Here is an 18,352-nt window from a genome sequence, read left to right as displayed (position 1 = left end):
TTCTTAGGTCTTGATCTGTTTGCTCGAGTTCTGGGTTTAAAGGCCTGTAGAAAGACTTCAGAACTGAGACTTCTCATTTTAGCTTTGGCGGTGGCACGTCTAAAGTACAGTTGACCTCAAACTTGTCATGTTCGACAAACATGTTGCATTCAGGAGCACTTCAAGGCCCTTGGTTCAGGCACTGATTCTCGGCCCTCGTATGCCGTCAACTTTTCTACCCTTGACACTTGACTTTTACCGTTTGAGAACATTTGTGTACATTTTTGTACTGAAAATTAGTTGTAATGTTACCTGTGTATTGGTAATGGATCTGCGATGGATGACTGCGGAAAAAAAGTCAAGTTTATTTACATAGCCCGTCATCACAAAAGCGTCTCAAAGGGCTTCACACACCCACAGTTGACAAATATGGCACAGAACATTTGGGCCTCAACAAGAGCTTGCAGTCTTGGGTTGAAGTTAAACATTTGAGCCATTGGAAAAGATCCCAGTGGCCGAAAGATTGACTTTATGAACCCATAGTGAAGTCTAGAAGTATCTGAAGGATTGTGTTTGGACTGTGGTTCAGGCAAGAACATCCATGTACCTTTTTGAACCTGCGAAAGGTACTTTAGAGTTTAGTAGGATACAAGATTGTAGATTGGCTTCTACGGTTTAATTTCCGTCCCACAACAGGTTTTTGAGCTAAAAAGCTAACTTCCTAAAGGCTTCTCCTATCATTTGAAGATGAGATAACATTTCGGCCTCCAAGTCTTGGGTTGAAGGTGAAAACTTCAGTCACAAGAAGATCCCCAGGGTAGAGATGATGCTTTCACGCACCCACTGACATTTCACCACCGCATGATGCCAACAAAGACCAAGTTTAGCTCTCCGAAGGATCTACTTGCATCTCCAAAACGCGATCCCCCAATGTGGTCCTCGCAGCGGCTTCCTGGCAGCCTTGCTATCTGGCTGGCCTTTCCCCATCGCCCCCGTCACGTGGCTCTGCGGCAACCCCGTTCGCCCGCTAGCAGCGCTCTCGCCGCCTGGTCCCCGCCGGGCCCCGGGCTTTCTCCAAAATCGGAGGGCCCGAGCGGGAGCCGGCGCTAATCCGAGCAGCGACTGGAGCTCAGTGTAATCACACGGCTAATTCACAGGCGGACGGCGGCGAGGCAATCCGTGACGGACGTTTTTTGTGCGGCTAAGAATTAGCTCCCCTAGCGTGGCGCGAGGTGGAGGGAGCGGTAGGGGTGGGGGGGTCGTTGAAAAGATGGCCCGGCCGGCACGAGGCGAGATGCGACGGGAATAGATGAATAGCAGCGCAAGTGCTCCCAGATAGGAGCAGGAAGTAAGTGTAAGAAATGTTGGCGCACTCTGCAAAGAAGAAAGATCTTTTGTGGGATGCCATGACTCAATAAGGACCCCTGATGAAAGGCTCCTCATTCATTTGGATAAGAAACCTCTGCCCGCGTACACCTTTTCTCTCAAGGCTGCCATCCACGACACCTTGGGAGACGTGTTCCGTCTCAGCTCAGCAGGCCAAGTCATTACATTCCCACGCCGGCGGGAATTAACTCACGCTTTTATTTCCTCATCCCACATTAGAAACAAGAGTCTTGTGACCTCGGAATGTCCTCTGGCATCCGTAGGGAAGGCGGATTGGGATGCAATGCCCTTGTCAATAACAGGGATAGACCACCAAATATCGTCCCGGCCGATTATCAGTGCCGATATTTGGCATTTTGACAAATATCGGCCTCAGCCTGTTTACAAATCTGAAGGCCGATAAAGTTGGTATCTGAGCGGTGAATGCTTGCGATCGTAGCGAATTTTGTGTTTTTGTCAGGATTTGTAAGATGTTCACAGACGTTAGTTGCAAAAGACATTTGAAACATATTCAGACAATTTTTCACTGTCTGCAAATATCTTTTGAAACCTTTTATGAACCCTAAAGAAAACCCCAAAAGCTTCATTCGCAATGTTCAACTTTTCATTAATGGATTTATTGATTTACTGCGATTGGCTGGCAACCAGTCCAGGGTATACCCTGCCTACTGCCCAAAGCCAGCTGAGATAGGCTCCAGCACCCCCCATAAGCCTTATGAGGATGGATGGATTTATTTACATTTCCACTTTATAAAAATGATGCCGACACTGGGAACTTCCTACACATTTAATTAAAAAAAATTAATTAAGAAATTATGTTAAAATTTTGGCAAACTTTATTTACAGTAGAAAAATCTAGGGAAATATTTACTTAGTTATTAATTTATTTTACCACATACTGATGACTCTGGAAGCTCCTTGCAATTTTTGTTCACGTTTAAAATTCAGATTTTTTTTGTTTTAAAATTTTGCACAAATATCTTCTCTTTTACTGCAAATGAATATCGGCTTGACATATCGGTTATCGGTCTCCTTGACTACAAATAATCAGTATCGGTATCTGCCTTGAAAAAAAAAAACATTTCGGTTTATCACAATAAAATAAATCGTAAATTGGATGAGAGCTTCTTTTGATATTGATGAGATGAGATGATGAGGATGAGTTTATTTTCTGTACAGAAAAAAAGCCCACAAAGGCAATTTTGAGTAAACTGTACTCCCACAGGTGCACTCCAAAACAAAATGCCAATGGTCAGGAAGTCCATTTTTGATTCCGTCAAGACGTTTTGGACACTCTCTTGCAAAAAAAAAAAAAAAAAATGCATTTGGTGTGGATGTACCAAACACAGTCGATGAACACAATGCCACCAAATTGGACCAACACCAAAACTGTTGGTGGCACCTGGCTGCATGGAGACATGTTCCCTCTTGTTCTGCCATAGCAACCCTCTCCAGCGGTGTAACTGAACACGCATACGCACACACAAACGGCATTGAGAAGGAGTGTGTGTGTGTAGTACCTGTTTTCGTGTGGTGGCCAAGCTTGGGGAAGGGGGGAAAGGAGGTGGCTGTTAAGGGGGGGGGTTGTGCAAAATTAAGCTGGCTGGCTGACGTTTTGCCAGCATTAAACACACACACACTTACAAAAAATGTCTTTTGTTCATGCCTGCCTCTCATTTCCTTTTAATCCTGCAGCCCCAATGAAAGTGTGTGTACTTGCAGACAATAATAGTGTGTGCGTGTGTCACGAGTAATGATATGCAGGGAAGTGAGAAACGCACACTTGTGAGATTAGTGCCTTCCCCAATATTGGCTGGTGTCAACATCTTTTCTGCACGCGCGCTCGCATCAAATAAGGCAAATGGGGCGTGTGCGCATGTGATATGTTTTAAGATGGCCGACAGGATGCACGTTAGTTAGTCTTTGGTTTTGCGTCGAATCACAGCGTATTTGTTTCAGCTGCATGTCCCTAATAAAGTGACTTCACGAGTCGACTTAGTTGTGGTTTGTCAAAAAAATTGATAATAATAATAATAATAATAATAATAATAATAATAATAATCCATCCATTTTCTGAACTGCTTGTTCCTCACAAGGGTCGCGGGGGGTGCTGGAGCCCATCTGGCGGGGTACACCATGGACTGGTTGCCAGCCAATCGCAGGGCACACAGAGACGAACAACCATCCACACTCACAAGCACACCTAGGGACAATTAAAAGTGCCCAATTAACCTGCCATGCATGTCTTTGGAATGTGGGAGGAGACCGGAGTACCCAGAGAAGACCCATGGAGGCAGGGGGAGAACATGCAAACTCCACCCAGGAAGGCCGGAGCCTGGACTCGAACCCGAGTCCTCAGTACTGGGAGACGGACGTGCTAACCAGTCACCGTGCCGCCCAATAATAATAATGATAATAATAATGATAATAATAACAATAATAATAATAATAATAACAACAACAACAACAACAATAATAATAATGCTTAATCATGTTGCCTTTTATTTTGCCCTATTTTTTAATGACTTGAAAATTACAGGAAGCATCCATCAAACATACTGCCAGACATTTTATGAGAATTAACTAACAAACAGTTACCAAGTTGATTCCCCAAAGGGAAAAAAAAATCCATGCAAATGTCAAACGATGCACACTTCAAGGCAGCTGATTGGACGATGCGGTCGTAACTAGTCAAGTAGCATTTCAACTGTTCCGTTCTAGACCAACCAAACACTAAAATACTCATCCGGTCTAATGAGATGTTGTTTAAAGAATTTTCCTTGAGTTATGTGGCTCAAAACATCCAAAATATCCTCCTGACTACCAGCAATTCAAATTTGTCCTTTGTAGTGGACCTTTTTAAACCTGAATATCTCCCATCCAGTGCATACGATTGAATTAACTCCTTTTGTGCTCTATAGATGATACCAAGATGATTCCAAAGATACCAAATGTGTAGGGGTGGGGCTTCCCTCAGTGCAAGCACTTTTTAGGGAAGAGGAAAAGTAAGTGTATAACAGTTTTTTTTATTGAACAAATTTAGGCTTTAAATGTTGTTAGCATGTTTTCTTTAAGACTCTTAAGAACATAAAGTATTGTTTGAATTATTTTAACTGTATTTGAGCCTAGCATTTAAGTTTGAAAAAATGTCCTCTGTATTGGACACATTATAGCTTAAAAATAAATAATTAAAAAAAAAAAACATTCAAAAATTTCTTTTGCAGTATTCCAGTTCAAAAAGACTGGGGAATATAAAAATAAACATGATTGGACAATATTTTTTTTTCCTGGTAGTCAGGAGGATATTAACAATGTTTTTCTTTTGTGTATGCAAGTGTTAAGGGCTTCTGGATTAGAACCTTCAAGTGGTGCTAAAGGTTTGTTGGAGAGGTCTGTACGTCTCCCTCTTGAGGTGGGTGAGAAGGAGGGGTGAGGTAGAGGGAGGGGCGGGTGCAAGGGGTAGGGGGTGCTAGGACTTCTTCTTGGTTCTTGTCCCTGACCCATGTCTAAGTGGCGCTGCAATGTTTACCATGAGGAAGGAAGCTGTCAACTCTGTTTGCTCCCATCTCAGCATGGCGGACCTTAAACCCTACACACACACACACACACACACACACACACACACACACACACACACACACACACACACGCATACACTCACGCATACACTCACGCACACATGCAGACCAAGTGGAGTCAAGCTCAGAAATTCATCTTTGCTTCTTAAGTTCTGACATGAAATGTTCTGCTCACTGACTCCTTTGCCGCTTACATGTAAGAGGGGGAGTATGTGTGTGTGTTTTTGTTTTTGCTACATTATGGGGCCCATATTCCCGGTTTAGCAATCATTGTGGGGGCCGACTTGTCCTTGTGGGGACCACAAGTCCAGACTTCTTCTTTTGAGGGTCAAGACTTGATTTTAGTTGCGCGTGTGAGCGACAGGCCTCCCCCAGCAAAGGCCCAGAGGTGACTGACGGGCCTTTTCTACTTGCGGTTTCGGGTTTCCTGCTGGTGCAAAGTCCAGGGAGCCACCGTCGCATTCCTGACCAGGTCATGAACTGACCACCTCTTTCACCACAGGACCACCACTCATCCCATCAACCCCCACTCTGGCCCGGCCCGGCCGCCAAACACTCCCCACGCTCCCTCTCACCACCAGCCAGCGCAAGAAAACATCACGCCTACTCAAACAGCCTTTACTCGATTAAGAGTGGAAGGTACAGCCCGAACGGGTATTTGTAAATGGCGGGCCGGGTCTAGAACAAGTCACGGACCACACATAAGTCGCTGTCACGAGTGTACGTACGTAGCTACAATCTATTCACAACTACAGTAACAGCCAGTTAGACTATTTACAAACATTTTGAGGTTCGAAGATTTGTCTCATAATTTTCATTGATAATTCCTGGGCTAAAGATTGAATTTAATCAGGGACTGAATGAGAGACAGGGTTAGTGTTTGACAGTTTCTGATAGATGAAGTTACACTCCAGTCCTGTAGGTGGCAGTAAACCACATGAAGAAGAAAAAACAAACAAATTGAAGAAGATACTTCAAACAATGTTTTTTTGTTTTTTTAAACGAGTGCCTAACCCTCGAGTGTTAATCTTCCGATATTATTCCATTCCAGTCCTGTAGGGGGCAGTAAACTACTCAGCAAAAAACAAAGAAAATACAGGTGAAGGCAACTGAAATGACAGCTTGATTTTGGAAATGTGTGCTTTGTTGGAAGTAACAACTGGCACAGTGCCCACTAAAGGCTTCTTGCGAATTAACACCTGACTGTGTCATGGTTTGGGTTGGGCTTGGGTTGATTTTGTTACTTTTGTCATTGCTCGGGTTTGATTTTGGTTTAGTTTGATTTTGTCCTCCTGTTTCTTTGAGGTCTTATCGTGATCTGTGTTCTGTTGTCCTTGTGGGCTTCCCTCGTCTCGTCAAACCTGAGTATGTCCACCTGTATTTGCCTACCCCTCCTAATGTGTCAACCAATCAGCACCCTCTGCCACTTGAGTCTTGCCAAGTTGTGTCTCGTTGTGTCAATTAGTGTGTGTATTAATCTCTTGTCTCCCCTCTGTCTGCGTTGATTCATTGTCATTTTCCTCATGCCGTTTTTTTTCCACGTCTTGTCTCGTTTTGGATTTTGCTGTTTTGGTTTCTTAGTTTATAGCAAATTTTTGCCTCCTTGTTTTTGCTTATTAAACATTTTTTTGACCGCATTCTTTGCCTCCTTCCCCTGATTCCCTCCATTTGGGTCTGCCACCACACCCTTCAATCGTGACAGACTGCACTTTATTCCTTAAGGCCTTTTTGGCTTCCTTTGCCGCCCGTCAGTATTTGAAATCTTCCACACACATCACCCGTCCCACTACAAACACTCTCTCACACACATGCAGACACGTAGAGTGAAAAACACCCTCCCACCCCCCAGCGAGCTCACCTCAGGGCCCCGAGCTCATCAGGCTGCGCCCATCCCGCCAATCTCTATCTGGACGGGAGCAGAAAAGCGGGGAAAGAAGGCGGCGTTTTCCCTGGAATGGGATGAGACGGCCGCCGTTGGCAGCCGCACATCTCTGCTTTTTAATTGGCCGGCAGATTAGCTCGCTGACATCACTGATGGTCGGCCGCGGCACGAGCAGAGGGTGCGAGCGGGGAGCTCGGTGCGAGGCGCTGATAAGGACGCTGTCAGGGGGTGTCGGGGCAACCATCCCCACGCACCCTTAACCCCCTCCGTGCTAATACAGTATATGGTGGGGGGGGGGGTCTGTCTTTTTCCACGGTGATGGGCTTTAATGCTGTTTGATTTTGTTACATCACACTACATCAATAATGAGCATGTTCAGCAATAACAGCCATTCACAACGATTCACATAACACCAGGGTGGGAAAATGGCTCACTGAGCCTAATTGGGACATTTTCACATTGGGGTGTAGTCACTTTTGTTGCTGGCAGTTTAGAAAATGGCTGTGTGTTGACTTAAATGGAAGGGACACTAAATCTTCACTGTTATACAAACTATTGTTGTCAAGGATTTTTTGTGGCAGTGTTTCTATATCTGTTTTTCAACAATTTTAAATTTGGTTTTTTTTTTAATGCATTTTTTTGTAATTATGCTTAAGAAAATGGAAAATGAGGTGAGTCATGAAAATACAAACCAATAATATATATTTTTTAAACAAATTTTCCATTAAAAAAAATATAACCAGAATACAAAATACTACTTAAAATGTTGTATTCTAATACATTTTTTTTAAATTTTTGTCAGTGAAAAAAAGGTAAAAATATGAGAAAACTTGGCATAATTTAATTAATAGTTTGAGGTAAAATATAAAACTTTTATAGCCTATAACATAGTCTAATCCCAATAAGAATATAGTATCTATGCTGATACATTACGTGTCCTTTAAAATTACATAAAATTCTATATTAATTTCAGAAAAAATGATTAAAAAATACATTCAAATAAAAAGAAACAACAACTATCCTGTGGAAAAATACAGTCCTTCATAATTGGAAGTCAATTGTATGATTGGTTAAGTGATCATTAACTACTAAAATACAAAAAAATATATATTAAATGGAAAAAACAAAAACAAAAAATCTGTGTTCGATTGTGTTTCTTTTTTTCATTTGACCAAAGTAAAGTTTTCGAGACTGAAGGTTAAAGTCAGTGTTAATGTGAGTGGGAGGAATGTGTGTGTATGTGTGGGTGTAAAAGGAGAGCCCCCACCCCCCCCCACCCCCGCCTGCCTCCTCACACCCCCATTAGGCCCGATCTCCGCCTCCTCCGCAGGCCAGAGAACAATCATCCTGGCGTCTGATACTTCCTGGCCGGCAATAATTAGCCCACCTAATTAAAACTTAATTGCCGGCCTCTCCGAACGTCATCTGAAATGAGCGGTGGGAGCCGGGGCGGGTTGCAAAGGGGGGCCGGGGGCTGAGGCGGGGGCGTGCGCCAGCCGGGATGTTTGTGTGCACCGCAAATTGGTTTATCCCTATCAGATTCCTCAGTGGCTGGCCCGGATCAGCACTCAGGCTGGGCAGAACCAGAACCGAGGGGTTAGGGGTTGTGTGTGTGTGTGTGTGTGGGGGGGGGGGGGGGGGGGGGGGGGGGTAATGTGATGTGGGGGCCAGACAAGCCTAATGAGAACTACTTTTAAAGAAGTGCAGCAGGCGGGAGAAAGTGATGCAAATTTGGAATACGAGGCTTGGGAAAGACGAAGAGGGGTAGTTGGGGGGGCAGAGATAAGGAAGTTAGGCCCCTCTGCAAAAATCATCAAGGCCGAATGAAAAGAGGAAATGCGGCGTTAATCGTTATGGCTTCTCATAATTGTTACGATTCAATTTCATAATTGACTAATGGCCAGCTGCGGCCCGCATTACGCACACATGCATCCATCATCGCCACGAGATGGACGCCACAGATTAAAAGAAAAAATAAAATAAAATACATCAACGCTACTTCCTGTCTGCGTGCCCAAAACTTCCTCTCTGACGCTACCTTCACACTAACAGCGACAATTTGAAAAAATGACGTGAAATATCACTAAACAGTCACAGCAATGGTAAAGGGAATTACAGAAGAAAATCTGTTCAAAACATTTCAAAATCTATTCAAAAACAGACAAGAGCACGCCAAAGCAACAGGTGGCCCTAGAACCGCAGAATTAGTCCATTTTTTTGGCCAATCAGAAGCCGGAAGAAAGTCACATGGGCAAAAGACAACAAAAATGGCAACTGGAGGGAAAAAAAAAACACAGACATTAACATGCCAAATCAACACGTGGCGCGATAACCAATAGTCAGTTTTAGCCAATCAGAAGCAGGGTTATTATAGTTTTGGAATTTTTCATTTGAGTTCGTTTTGATTTCGTTTTGAGTTTTTTTTTTTTTTTTTTTAGTTAATCTTTATTAGTTTTCAGGATGGTTCTGTTATTTTTTTTTATTAGTTTTAGTTATTTAATAAATGCTTCGTTTTAGTTTAGTTTAAGTTAGTTTCAGTATTAGTTTTTTTTTTAATGTGTATTAGTTGTGGGCAATATTTAAAAAAAAAACCATGGGAGCAACATCATCTGACGGTGCTTTTCTATTGGCTGATGCTAGATGATGTCACTTTTGTGTGACACACTTTGAAAAGTCCTTTTTCTAGTTAATATTGACATAAATCTACTTAAAATCATATTTCAAATCATCCCTAAAGGCTCATGCATTAAATTAATTACTAAAGACTAAAATTGACATTTTTGCTATAATTCTAGTTGGTTTTAGTTAGTTTTGTAAACATAAAATGTAGTTTCAATAGTTTTCGTTTTTAAAAAAAACATTTTTGTTTTATTTTATTTTAACAAAACAGATTTTTTAATTTTAGTTTTTTCTTTAGTTTAAGTTAAGTAAAATAACCTTGATCAGAAGATCGAAGAAAGTCACAACAAAAATGTAAAAGTGACGACAAATATTTTAAACAATCTCATTTGAAAATATCTGCTGGAAAAAAAAGATGAAAAGAAAAATGAGCATGCCACATTTTACCTTGATTTCAATTCGAAAAATAAAACACGATAATAATAATAATAATAAAAAAATAGGTCAATTCACCCAAAAGTGCAGACAGGAAATTTTGACGCAAACAAAAGTCCTTGGTGGAGGTAATAAAAGACACCTCGTCACCAGATAAGTTTAGATCAAAGGAGTCAAACTTGAATAATCTCAATAATCCAATTATTCCTTCATGAAATCAACACATATACACACACATGCGTGAAGTAGATAACGAGGCAGGTGAGAGCCTTTTTCCCCGCCGATGTCGCCGGATTATTTGTGACTCAGGCCTTGCCGCCATTTTGTTTCACGCCGGTGTCTCGGGAGAAACGTTCAAGATGGAGATAGCGGCGGGGTTAAAGTTTCTGCCGGGTGATTAGGACGAGATGACAGGTGACATCCATAAAGGGATTACGGCGCCCTAATCCGGCCTTTGTCGCGGCGCCGATAAACAGCGCGGCGTGCTCCGTTGAAAAGTGAACACGGGCGACACAAATAACTTCCTAATGCCGCCTTTGTGCACCTGTTCGCCGCACACTTGCACACCGCCGCCGAGTTCTCCTCCTCGAGTGGCGTTGGGTGAAAAAAGTGGAGAGGAAACGCCGCGCAGCTGTTCACGCTGCGGTGTCATTAGACGCACACCCACCCACACCTGTACACGCCACACAGACAGGACAGACCACCAACTGACAGTCTGGTTGGCGTCAGCTTGTGCGTGCTAACTGTACAGGTGCCTCAGATAGGAAGGTCGTTTTCATTTGCAAACACATGCACAGCCAATTTTAAGAAGACGCCGAACGACATTGAATATCTGATAGTCACGCATCTAATTATTTAAATACGGAAAGTCACAACAGCAGCAACGTTTTGTTGTTTCAATATTAGGGCTCGGTATCGATTCTAAGTTCCTCAGTTGATACGATTTTGATTCACAAGAGTTCAGTTCGATTCGATTTCGATTTTTCCCGATTCAATTCACTTCAACTCTGTCCGATATCGATTCATTGTGGAACATCAATTCTTCTTAAATATTAAGGACATGATAAAAAACATTAACCACAAACCTAAAATTTCAAATTAAAACTTGCGGAGGCAGTAACTGGTTAAATGATTGAGTTTATCAATGAAAGTAACACTTTATAACCACTTAAGTGTGACAGAATCATTGACATCAGCATGGATGAGATGAAAAATATTTCCATAATTCTAATTCAGTTAAATGTAAATGTAAATTAAAAAGAGTCTGAATTTTCTTAAAATGCAATAAGTCAAGTCATTCATGAATGTGAATGTAAGAAAAAACTAATTCATGTAAACAGTAAGATCCCCCCCCAAAAAAAAAATTACAAAAAATCGGCCTTTAAAATTCTATTTTCTTATGAATTTATGGGGGAAAGCAATATTAAAACAATTGGCTTTATGAATCGATATCAGGCTTGATAAGGAAAATCAATTCATATGGATTATTTGATTTTTTTATTTAAACCCAGCCCTAATTAAATATCCAATGTCAAATTTTCTTTTGTTGGATTTGATGTTGTTTTAATGTAGCATTGATGCTAATTTGTTAGCCTGTGCATTATAAGTTAAGCTAGTGGGCTTTTGTTCTTGTATGATTTGGTTGAACATTTTGGTACTGGAAAGCTTTAAAAGTGTGTTTAAATAAGATGAAATGTGTCCAAAGAGGGCGAAAACGTCAAGGTGGAAGTGATTGAAGCTCTTAGCGGTTAGTTTTGCGCTGATGACGGCGGAGGCGTGTCCGCCCCCCCCCCGTGGCTTTTCCCTTTCTTCCCTGTCACATCTTGCGATGGTCCATTTCACACTGACTCTTTCATCAGCCTCCATTACCTGCTCATTGACGCCTCCTCGTGCTTTCTTCTCGCGTCCTCGTGAAAATTGCCCGCCGCCGCGTCGACAGGGGTGAGATCTGAAAGCGCAAGGAAAAAATGGGGGGAGGGCGTCAGGCTAATGACTTCATTTTCATGTTGAGCTCGGTGATACGGCTGTGTAAAAAAAAATAAAATAAAATAAAAAAAAATAAAAAAAAAATCTCATTCCCCGTTGATTAATCGATGACATCGCTGATATTTTTACTCAAGGCACAGCAGTCTCTAAACCTTTTTGAACCACTGACGTGTAGGGATGTAACGATACTCCAACATCATGATACAATATTATCACGATATAAAGGTCACGATACGATAATTATCACACGATATTGTGGGGAGGTTGGCGATAGAAAAAAAGTCACGATATTGTAAAAAAATTAAATAAATAAAAAAAACTCATTAAAAAAAAAAACAGACACACAATTTTGTGCTTTTGTACATTACAGCAATGAAGCATTGTGTAAAAATATTGTAAATAATGTAAAAATGTAATGTAATGTAAAAAATATTGAGGCACTTACTTGCTAATGCAAGCACGCCCGCATTGAGTTCCTCCACATATTGACTCAATTCACAAGCATTATACGACTATCATCTGACGATTAGCGTGGATTCTAAACGTAGAAGGGCCAAAACATTCCGAATGAAAATTAAACTGCACAAAAAAAATAGACACCAAAGGGTGCTAGAACTGCACAAATTTAAAATCAACCCAACTTTTTTTTTCACAGATGTGCTACTTTTAATATTGTGACATGACGAGGACGATATATTCTGGCAGTTTTAATATCGCGATGTCACCATATCGTTACATCCCTACTGATGTGTTCCATGTGCACACATTTTGATGGACCAGCTAGACACAAACAAACAAATGTATTTTACTCAGGCAACGGCAGCAGACGGCAAGACCAAAATTGTCAGGAAATCGGCCACTTGGAAGACGATATGCCAAAATTTTTCAGACATCAGTCAACTTTGTGGTTTAAGGCCAACAGTGGTGCCAACTTGGCGACTTTCTCACTAAATATCTCACTTTTTTTTTTTTTTCCAAAGGCCACTAGTTGTAAATCTAGTGACTTTTTTCTGGTGTTTTTTACTCACTTTTTGCCTCTTGCACAAAATGTTACTCCTCTCTCCCACTGCATCCATTACGATTACATGCAAATTGCCAATTATGCATATTAGGCAATGACATCATTTAGCGACTTCTGGCGACTTTTAGGACAGCCAATAGCTACGTTCCTTACTGGCCAAATGGCAAGAAACAAAATAAGTCAATTTAAAACTATAAATGACAATGCTGAGTTGTAAAGCCAACAAATTGATTAATCGGTTCAATCCCGACTGACAAATTAACACGCGACTGGCAATGAGTTGACTTGTAGCTTTAAACATCGATGTGAAGTCAAGTCAAGTCAAGTCAAGTCATGTGCGTCAAAGTCGACTCATCGAGGAGTCACTTCAATTTCTCCTGTGGAAGTGGCTCCATTGACGTGAAATTGACAATTTTGGAGGAAGGGAATTCGTGTTTGCCGCCGCAACACAAACGGCGCGCTTACACACCTCCTCTAATAATCCGCTAATCCGGTTTATCGTGGGCCAGCGACGCACGAGACGAAGCCGACTCGCAGCGGCCCGCTCCCCATGTGCGGCGTCCAGATACGCCGCAGCAATCTCCACTTGGCCCGTTCCTTGAATCAGTTACACGTCCCAATCCAACATCAAGGTCTGTTTGTGTGCAAAGAGTCCGGCTAAGCCGCACGCGCTCGCGGATTTCCAAATAAATTTGGTGCTGCCTGAACTTTTTTTGCTCGTACAATAAAGACGAGAGAAGCACTTCATCTTGAATGTGTGAAAATGGGCGAAAAGAAGGAATAATCACAGATGATCCGGGCTTTGCTGCTAAATGTATATTTGTCATACGACTTGTCGCCGATGCCGATTCTCGACGTAACACTGAGACGTCGCCGTTAATCGCCACTTCTCATTTGCAGAGGGAATTTTTAACCTTTTCATAGAGTTGTGGAGAGAATTTGCGGCAAGCAGAAAATATGTTTGATGCAGTTTTTTTTGTTTTTTTAAGCAAAGTACAACAAACGCACACTCAAACTGCCATTTGAATCCGTAAAGTTACCTATCAGGCACAATTAATCGATTAGAACATTGACAATCGTGTCAAATTGGACTAATGAAGAATTTTGTGTGGTGTTCAAATGGAGGTACTACTCATTCATGCATGACAAGGTTGCTGCCTAAACAGGCTGCCATCAACACAAAAAACAGAATTAAGGCGAGATTTGGTATGTTGGACTTTACCAGTTGAAATAAGCAAAGTTGGGAAAAATATAATAAATATAATAGCAATTACAACTAAACCGAGTGCAATTTCTGGAGTAATTGCGTGGGAATGCTGAAAGCTGAATGCTAAGATTTGAATGCATGTAGAATGCTTATGAAGTAAATTGAGAGCATGAGTATCAGACACCTGGTAATGATGGTAAGTTATATGTACGGAAGTGGGCGTGGAAAGTGATACTAAGAAAATGTTCAATGTCTGTCCCATTGAAAATGAATGGGGAAAAGTTGATATTAAACGTTAAATTGTGCAAATATTGTAATTAATGTGGAATCAAACCATATATACCCCAGGAGGTATGAATTTTTGAAGCAAGTTGAAATTTGAAAAATGTTAATTGGAAATATGTGGGAGTTGTTACGTGGCAAAAAAGTGTGGAGAATAAAAATCACAATAACATATGTGGGAATGCTGAAGCATTCCCACAATGACTACTCCAGCTGAAACAAGTTGATTTGTTATATTTATTAGAAGCAGTAAGCAAAACTGTGTTTCAACCAAATGGGGGCGCTAGTCATTCATGTCCGACGAATGTCCTGACTAAATTGACAGCCATAAAAAAATAAAAAATAAAATAAAATAAAAATACAATAAAAAAAAACAATTTTCTCAACTCAAGTTTATTTAAGTGCAGTTGGTATTTCAGCTCGAGTTAGAATGCTGTACAAGCTCTATTTGGGTAGGGTAGTGGTTGACGGAGGCGGGGGGTCCTTTTTTTTCTGTGTCCAGGAAGCCCCCGTTTGAGGAAGTGCTGTGGGTTCGATTTCTCTCATTTCCCTCTCAGAAGCTCCCGCTGCTGTGATCGCAGGAATGTGGGCGGCCAAGCAGTTCGCCGGACACTTCCTGGCTCCAAGGAACAAGACGTCGGATGCGGGGAGGGGGGGTGCAAGGGGTTATTTGAGGAGGGTTATGCTTTAGCGCACACTCACTTGTTTTCACAAGTTTAATGAGTGAAATTTCAATTAAAGACAAAACTAGTTTGCTGCCTACAATTTTTGGTGAGTATGATGCCTCAACGGGCTGCCGTCAAAGCATGCAAGCAAGCGTTATTCATTAGTGCAGAGAGCCTTTTAGAGGTGGGCTGGCCCCTATAACTATATTTAACCCTTTAAAGCCAAACATATTAAATAAAAGACATGTTGAGCCCTCTATTTTATGAGTACAATATCTTTTCCCCATTAAAACCCTGACGTATATGATCTGACACATGCATTGCACAGACAATCCATTAGAGGGCAGTATCACCCAGCTGATGCCTTTTCAAGCAACCTTGCAAGATCGCCCCAACTGAGAAAGGAGGGACACCTATACTTATTGCGTAATAGTGGGAAATGTTCTTTTGGGTTTTTGGACATACTGATACGTTTGATATGTCTGTTTATTATTATATTTTTTACAGTTATAAATGTATCAATTTAAACCATTGTGACCGGATGTATCAAATATGACACAAATCAAAAGTCAAAAGTGGAAGTTGATTTTCAACAATTCTTTTTTGTTGTTTGTTCTAAAGGACCAATAGATACTCTATTTACAAAGAATCAGAATTTTCTCAGATATTTCATGGTTCAGGCAATACAGGGTTTTAACCAAGGTAACGTATTAATTTACATTAATCGTCTACAGTAATGTATTCTAGCTTGCTGCCTAAATGGGCTGCCAAAGCAATCATAGATCAAACAAAATACACAATACATGGACTATTTTAGAGGTAGGCTATTGTATGTATTCTGGTTGTATTTATATTTATAAATTAAAAACTTGTTTGCTGCCTGAATGGGTTGCAATCAAAGCAAGCAAGTATATAGAAACACAGACCCATTTGAAAGTGGGCAGTCCGATGACAACTAAATTTGCAATCATAAATTAAATACTCGTTCTGGGCTAGTTTGCCGCCTAAACGGGCTGCCACAATTATACTTGAGAGATACTTTCACAAGTTTAATAAGTGAAAAGGAGAAGGCTGTTAAATACAGCACACAGACCCATCTAAGCTGACATAACCCTATTATACACACACACACGCGCACACACAGAGTCATTTCCCGCAATGGCCTCCGTCTTGGCGGCTTAACCCAGTGGACTGGTGCGGCCGCAACCCGCTCGGGCAGGAGGGCCTGAAGAAGCGTCGGGGGTGGTTTGGGCAGGGGGAAGGGGGGCATAGGGCCCAGAGGAGCCCCCGTGCACATGGATTGTATTTGGGAGCCTGAGGCATGAAATGGAATAGCTTTAATCTGTTATCACCTGCAGGGGGCGAGGGGGGAGAGGGCTACCGATGGACGCCAAGGCTGAGGTGGTGGTGGAGAAGTGATGGGCCTGGTGAAGGTGGGAGGGGGTTGTTTAAGGGGCGCGGCAGCTCAATCCCTGCTGGTAAATGAAATATCAACCAACAGGGACTGATAGTGATATTTTTATGTTTTCCCCACACCATTCTTCCGCTGTGAGTTGGAATATATACATAAACTATTAGGAGGTGGTTATTTACAATCCTAAATTTGATTTCGTTCAATTCCTGATGACTTTGCTGCCTGAACGGGCCTGTCATCAAATTGAGATTTGTAGTCCTGTACATGTAGTATTATTTTTCAAGGATGATTAAACTGAAGTTTTGACTAGTTTGTTACCTAAATGGGCTGCTGTCAAAAGCAACATGAAAAATTTGGATACTGTTTGTTTTATTTTGGAGGTGGAGGTACCTGTTCTAGCTACATTTACAATCATGTGTGAAATGACGAGTTTTTTTTTTTTCCCTGGATTTTCTTTTAGCTGATGTCACGACTTCCTGTTGAGGAAGAGCTTCTTTGAAAAGGCTGATGTGCTTGAAATGATTTTTAGTGTAGCGACGCAACGCAAGCTGCGGCGTAGGAGGGGGCTGACGAGCCAAACACGGGCGGAAGTTGTGGCTTGAAAACAAACCGTTTTGTTCTTTACAACTCCACCCGTGCGTATCCTAGCCTGGAGCTTTACCTTGGACTGAGAATACAAAAAAAACAAAAAAACAGTGATTGACTAAATCTATGGACAATTTGGAGAAGCAAACATGCTAACATGTTTTTGGAATGCAGTAGGAAGCCGGAAAACTCGCTCACTAGAGTAGCAGGAAAACACATTTGCGCAGTCAGAAAAAAAAAAATGCTATAAAGTGTTTTGTTTTGACTCATTTCTTGTATGTATTAAAATGTAAACATACTGATCTGTGCATGGACGATGGAGGAGGAAGTGATTGGTCGCCGGCACACAAGGTGTGCCTCTTTTTTCCGCCAGTCACATTGTTGCTTTAACCTGACAGGGTTCTAAATATAGGTGTGGTGGTTGGGAGCCTGACGCACGTTTGCAAAACTACTCACCCACACACACACACACATGCACGTATAAACATACGGCATGCCCACGCAGTGCCAACAGATGTGCCACACGCACAAATATTCCATTTCACACGGATCTCAGCCTCTAAAGGCTGCCGAGACCCCAAAATAGTTCATTTGAGCTCAGGTGCTCCAGTACTCGACACCTCATGCCAACTTCTCTTTGGCGAACGTTATAGCATTTGCCCAGCAGCTCGTGTCACTCATAATTTGAGGTATGAGTAAATTGAGTCATGAGCTCAGTCACATTTTGAATGAATTTCATAAGTCAAGGTAACGCACATGAAGAAATCAACATTGCTCTGTCACAGAGTTCATCAAAAGCCTTGGCCAGGCTAACGAGGCTAATGCTAAAGCTAGCCGTGCACTGAGCGATGCAGTCTAACTTGATGGAACGGGACAATCTTGATCGATTGAGCGATTTGATCCATGGATCCTCTGCGATTTATTTATTGAATTTTTATTTTTTATTTTATTTTTATTACTATTATTATTAATTCAATCTCTGGTGTAATAACCTTATTTATTGATTGATTGAATTATTTTTTATTTTATTATCTGTTCTTATTGCTGCTGGACATGTAAATTTCCCAGAGGGAGCCATCCCAAAGGGATCAATAAAGTCAAGTCGAAGTCTAAGTCTAAGTCTTGTACAGGCTTTTGAGGCTGCATATCAACTATTTTTCCAAGCTTGGCCACCCCTGCTCTAATTATACAATTACGCTAGCGAGCTAGCACAACTCCCGCCTGTCAATACGTCGGCGACAAGGAAGCTGGTCGGCATTCCTGGGAAGGACGAGCGTGTAAATGTTTGTTTGTGTTTGTGCGAGGGGGAACGG

The 18,352-nt window shown here is 41.7% G+C and overlaps 1 protein-coding gene across 1 annotated transcript in view; it reads right to left on the bottom strand.

The window, feature by feature from the left end:
* LOC144003091 (uncharacterized) overlaps positions 1-18,352 on the bottom strand; it is a 124,121-nt gene that overhangs the window by 88,523 nt on the left and 17,246 nt on the right. The window contains exon 2 of the mRNA XM_077498913.1: positions 11,749-11,827. Within this exon, the coding sequence (XP_077355039.1) occupies positions 11,749-11,827 (79 nt within the window). The remainder of the gene's footprint in view (positions 1-11,748; positions 11,828-18,352) is intronic.

This window comes from Festucalex cinctus, chromosome 16 (assembly GCF_051991245.1).
Source record: "Festucalex cinctus isolate MCC-2025b chromosome 16, RoL_Fcin_1.0, whole genome shotgun sequence".
NCBI classification, from domain to species: domain Eukaryota; kingdom Metazoa; phylum Chordata; class Actinopteri; order Syngnathiformes; family Syngnathidae; genus Festucalex; species Festucalex cinctus.
The sequence above is the reverse complement of the archived record's forward strand: the minus strand, read 5'-3'. Positions and strand labels throughout refer to the sequence as shown.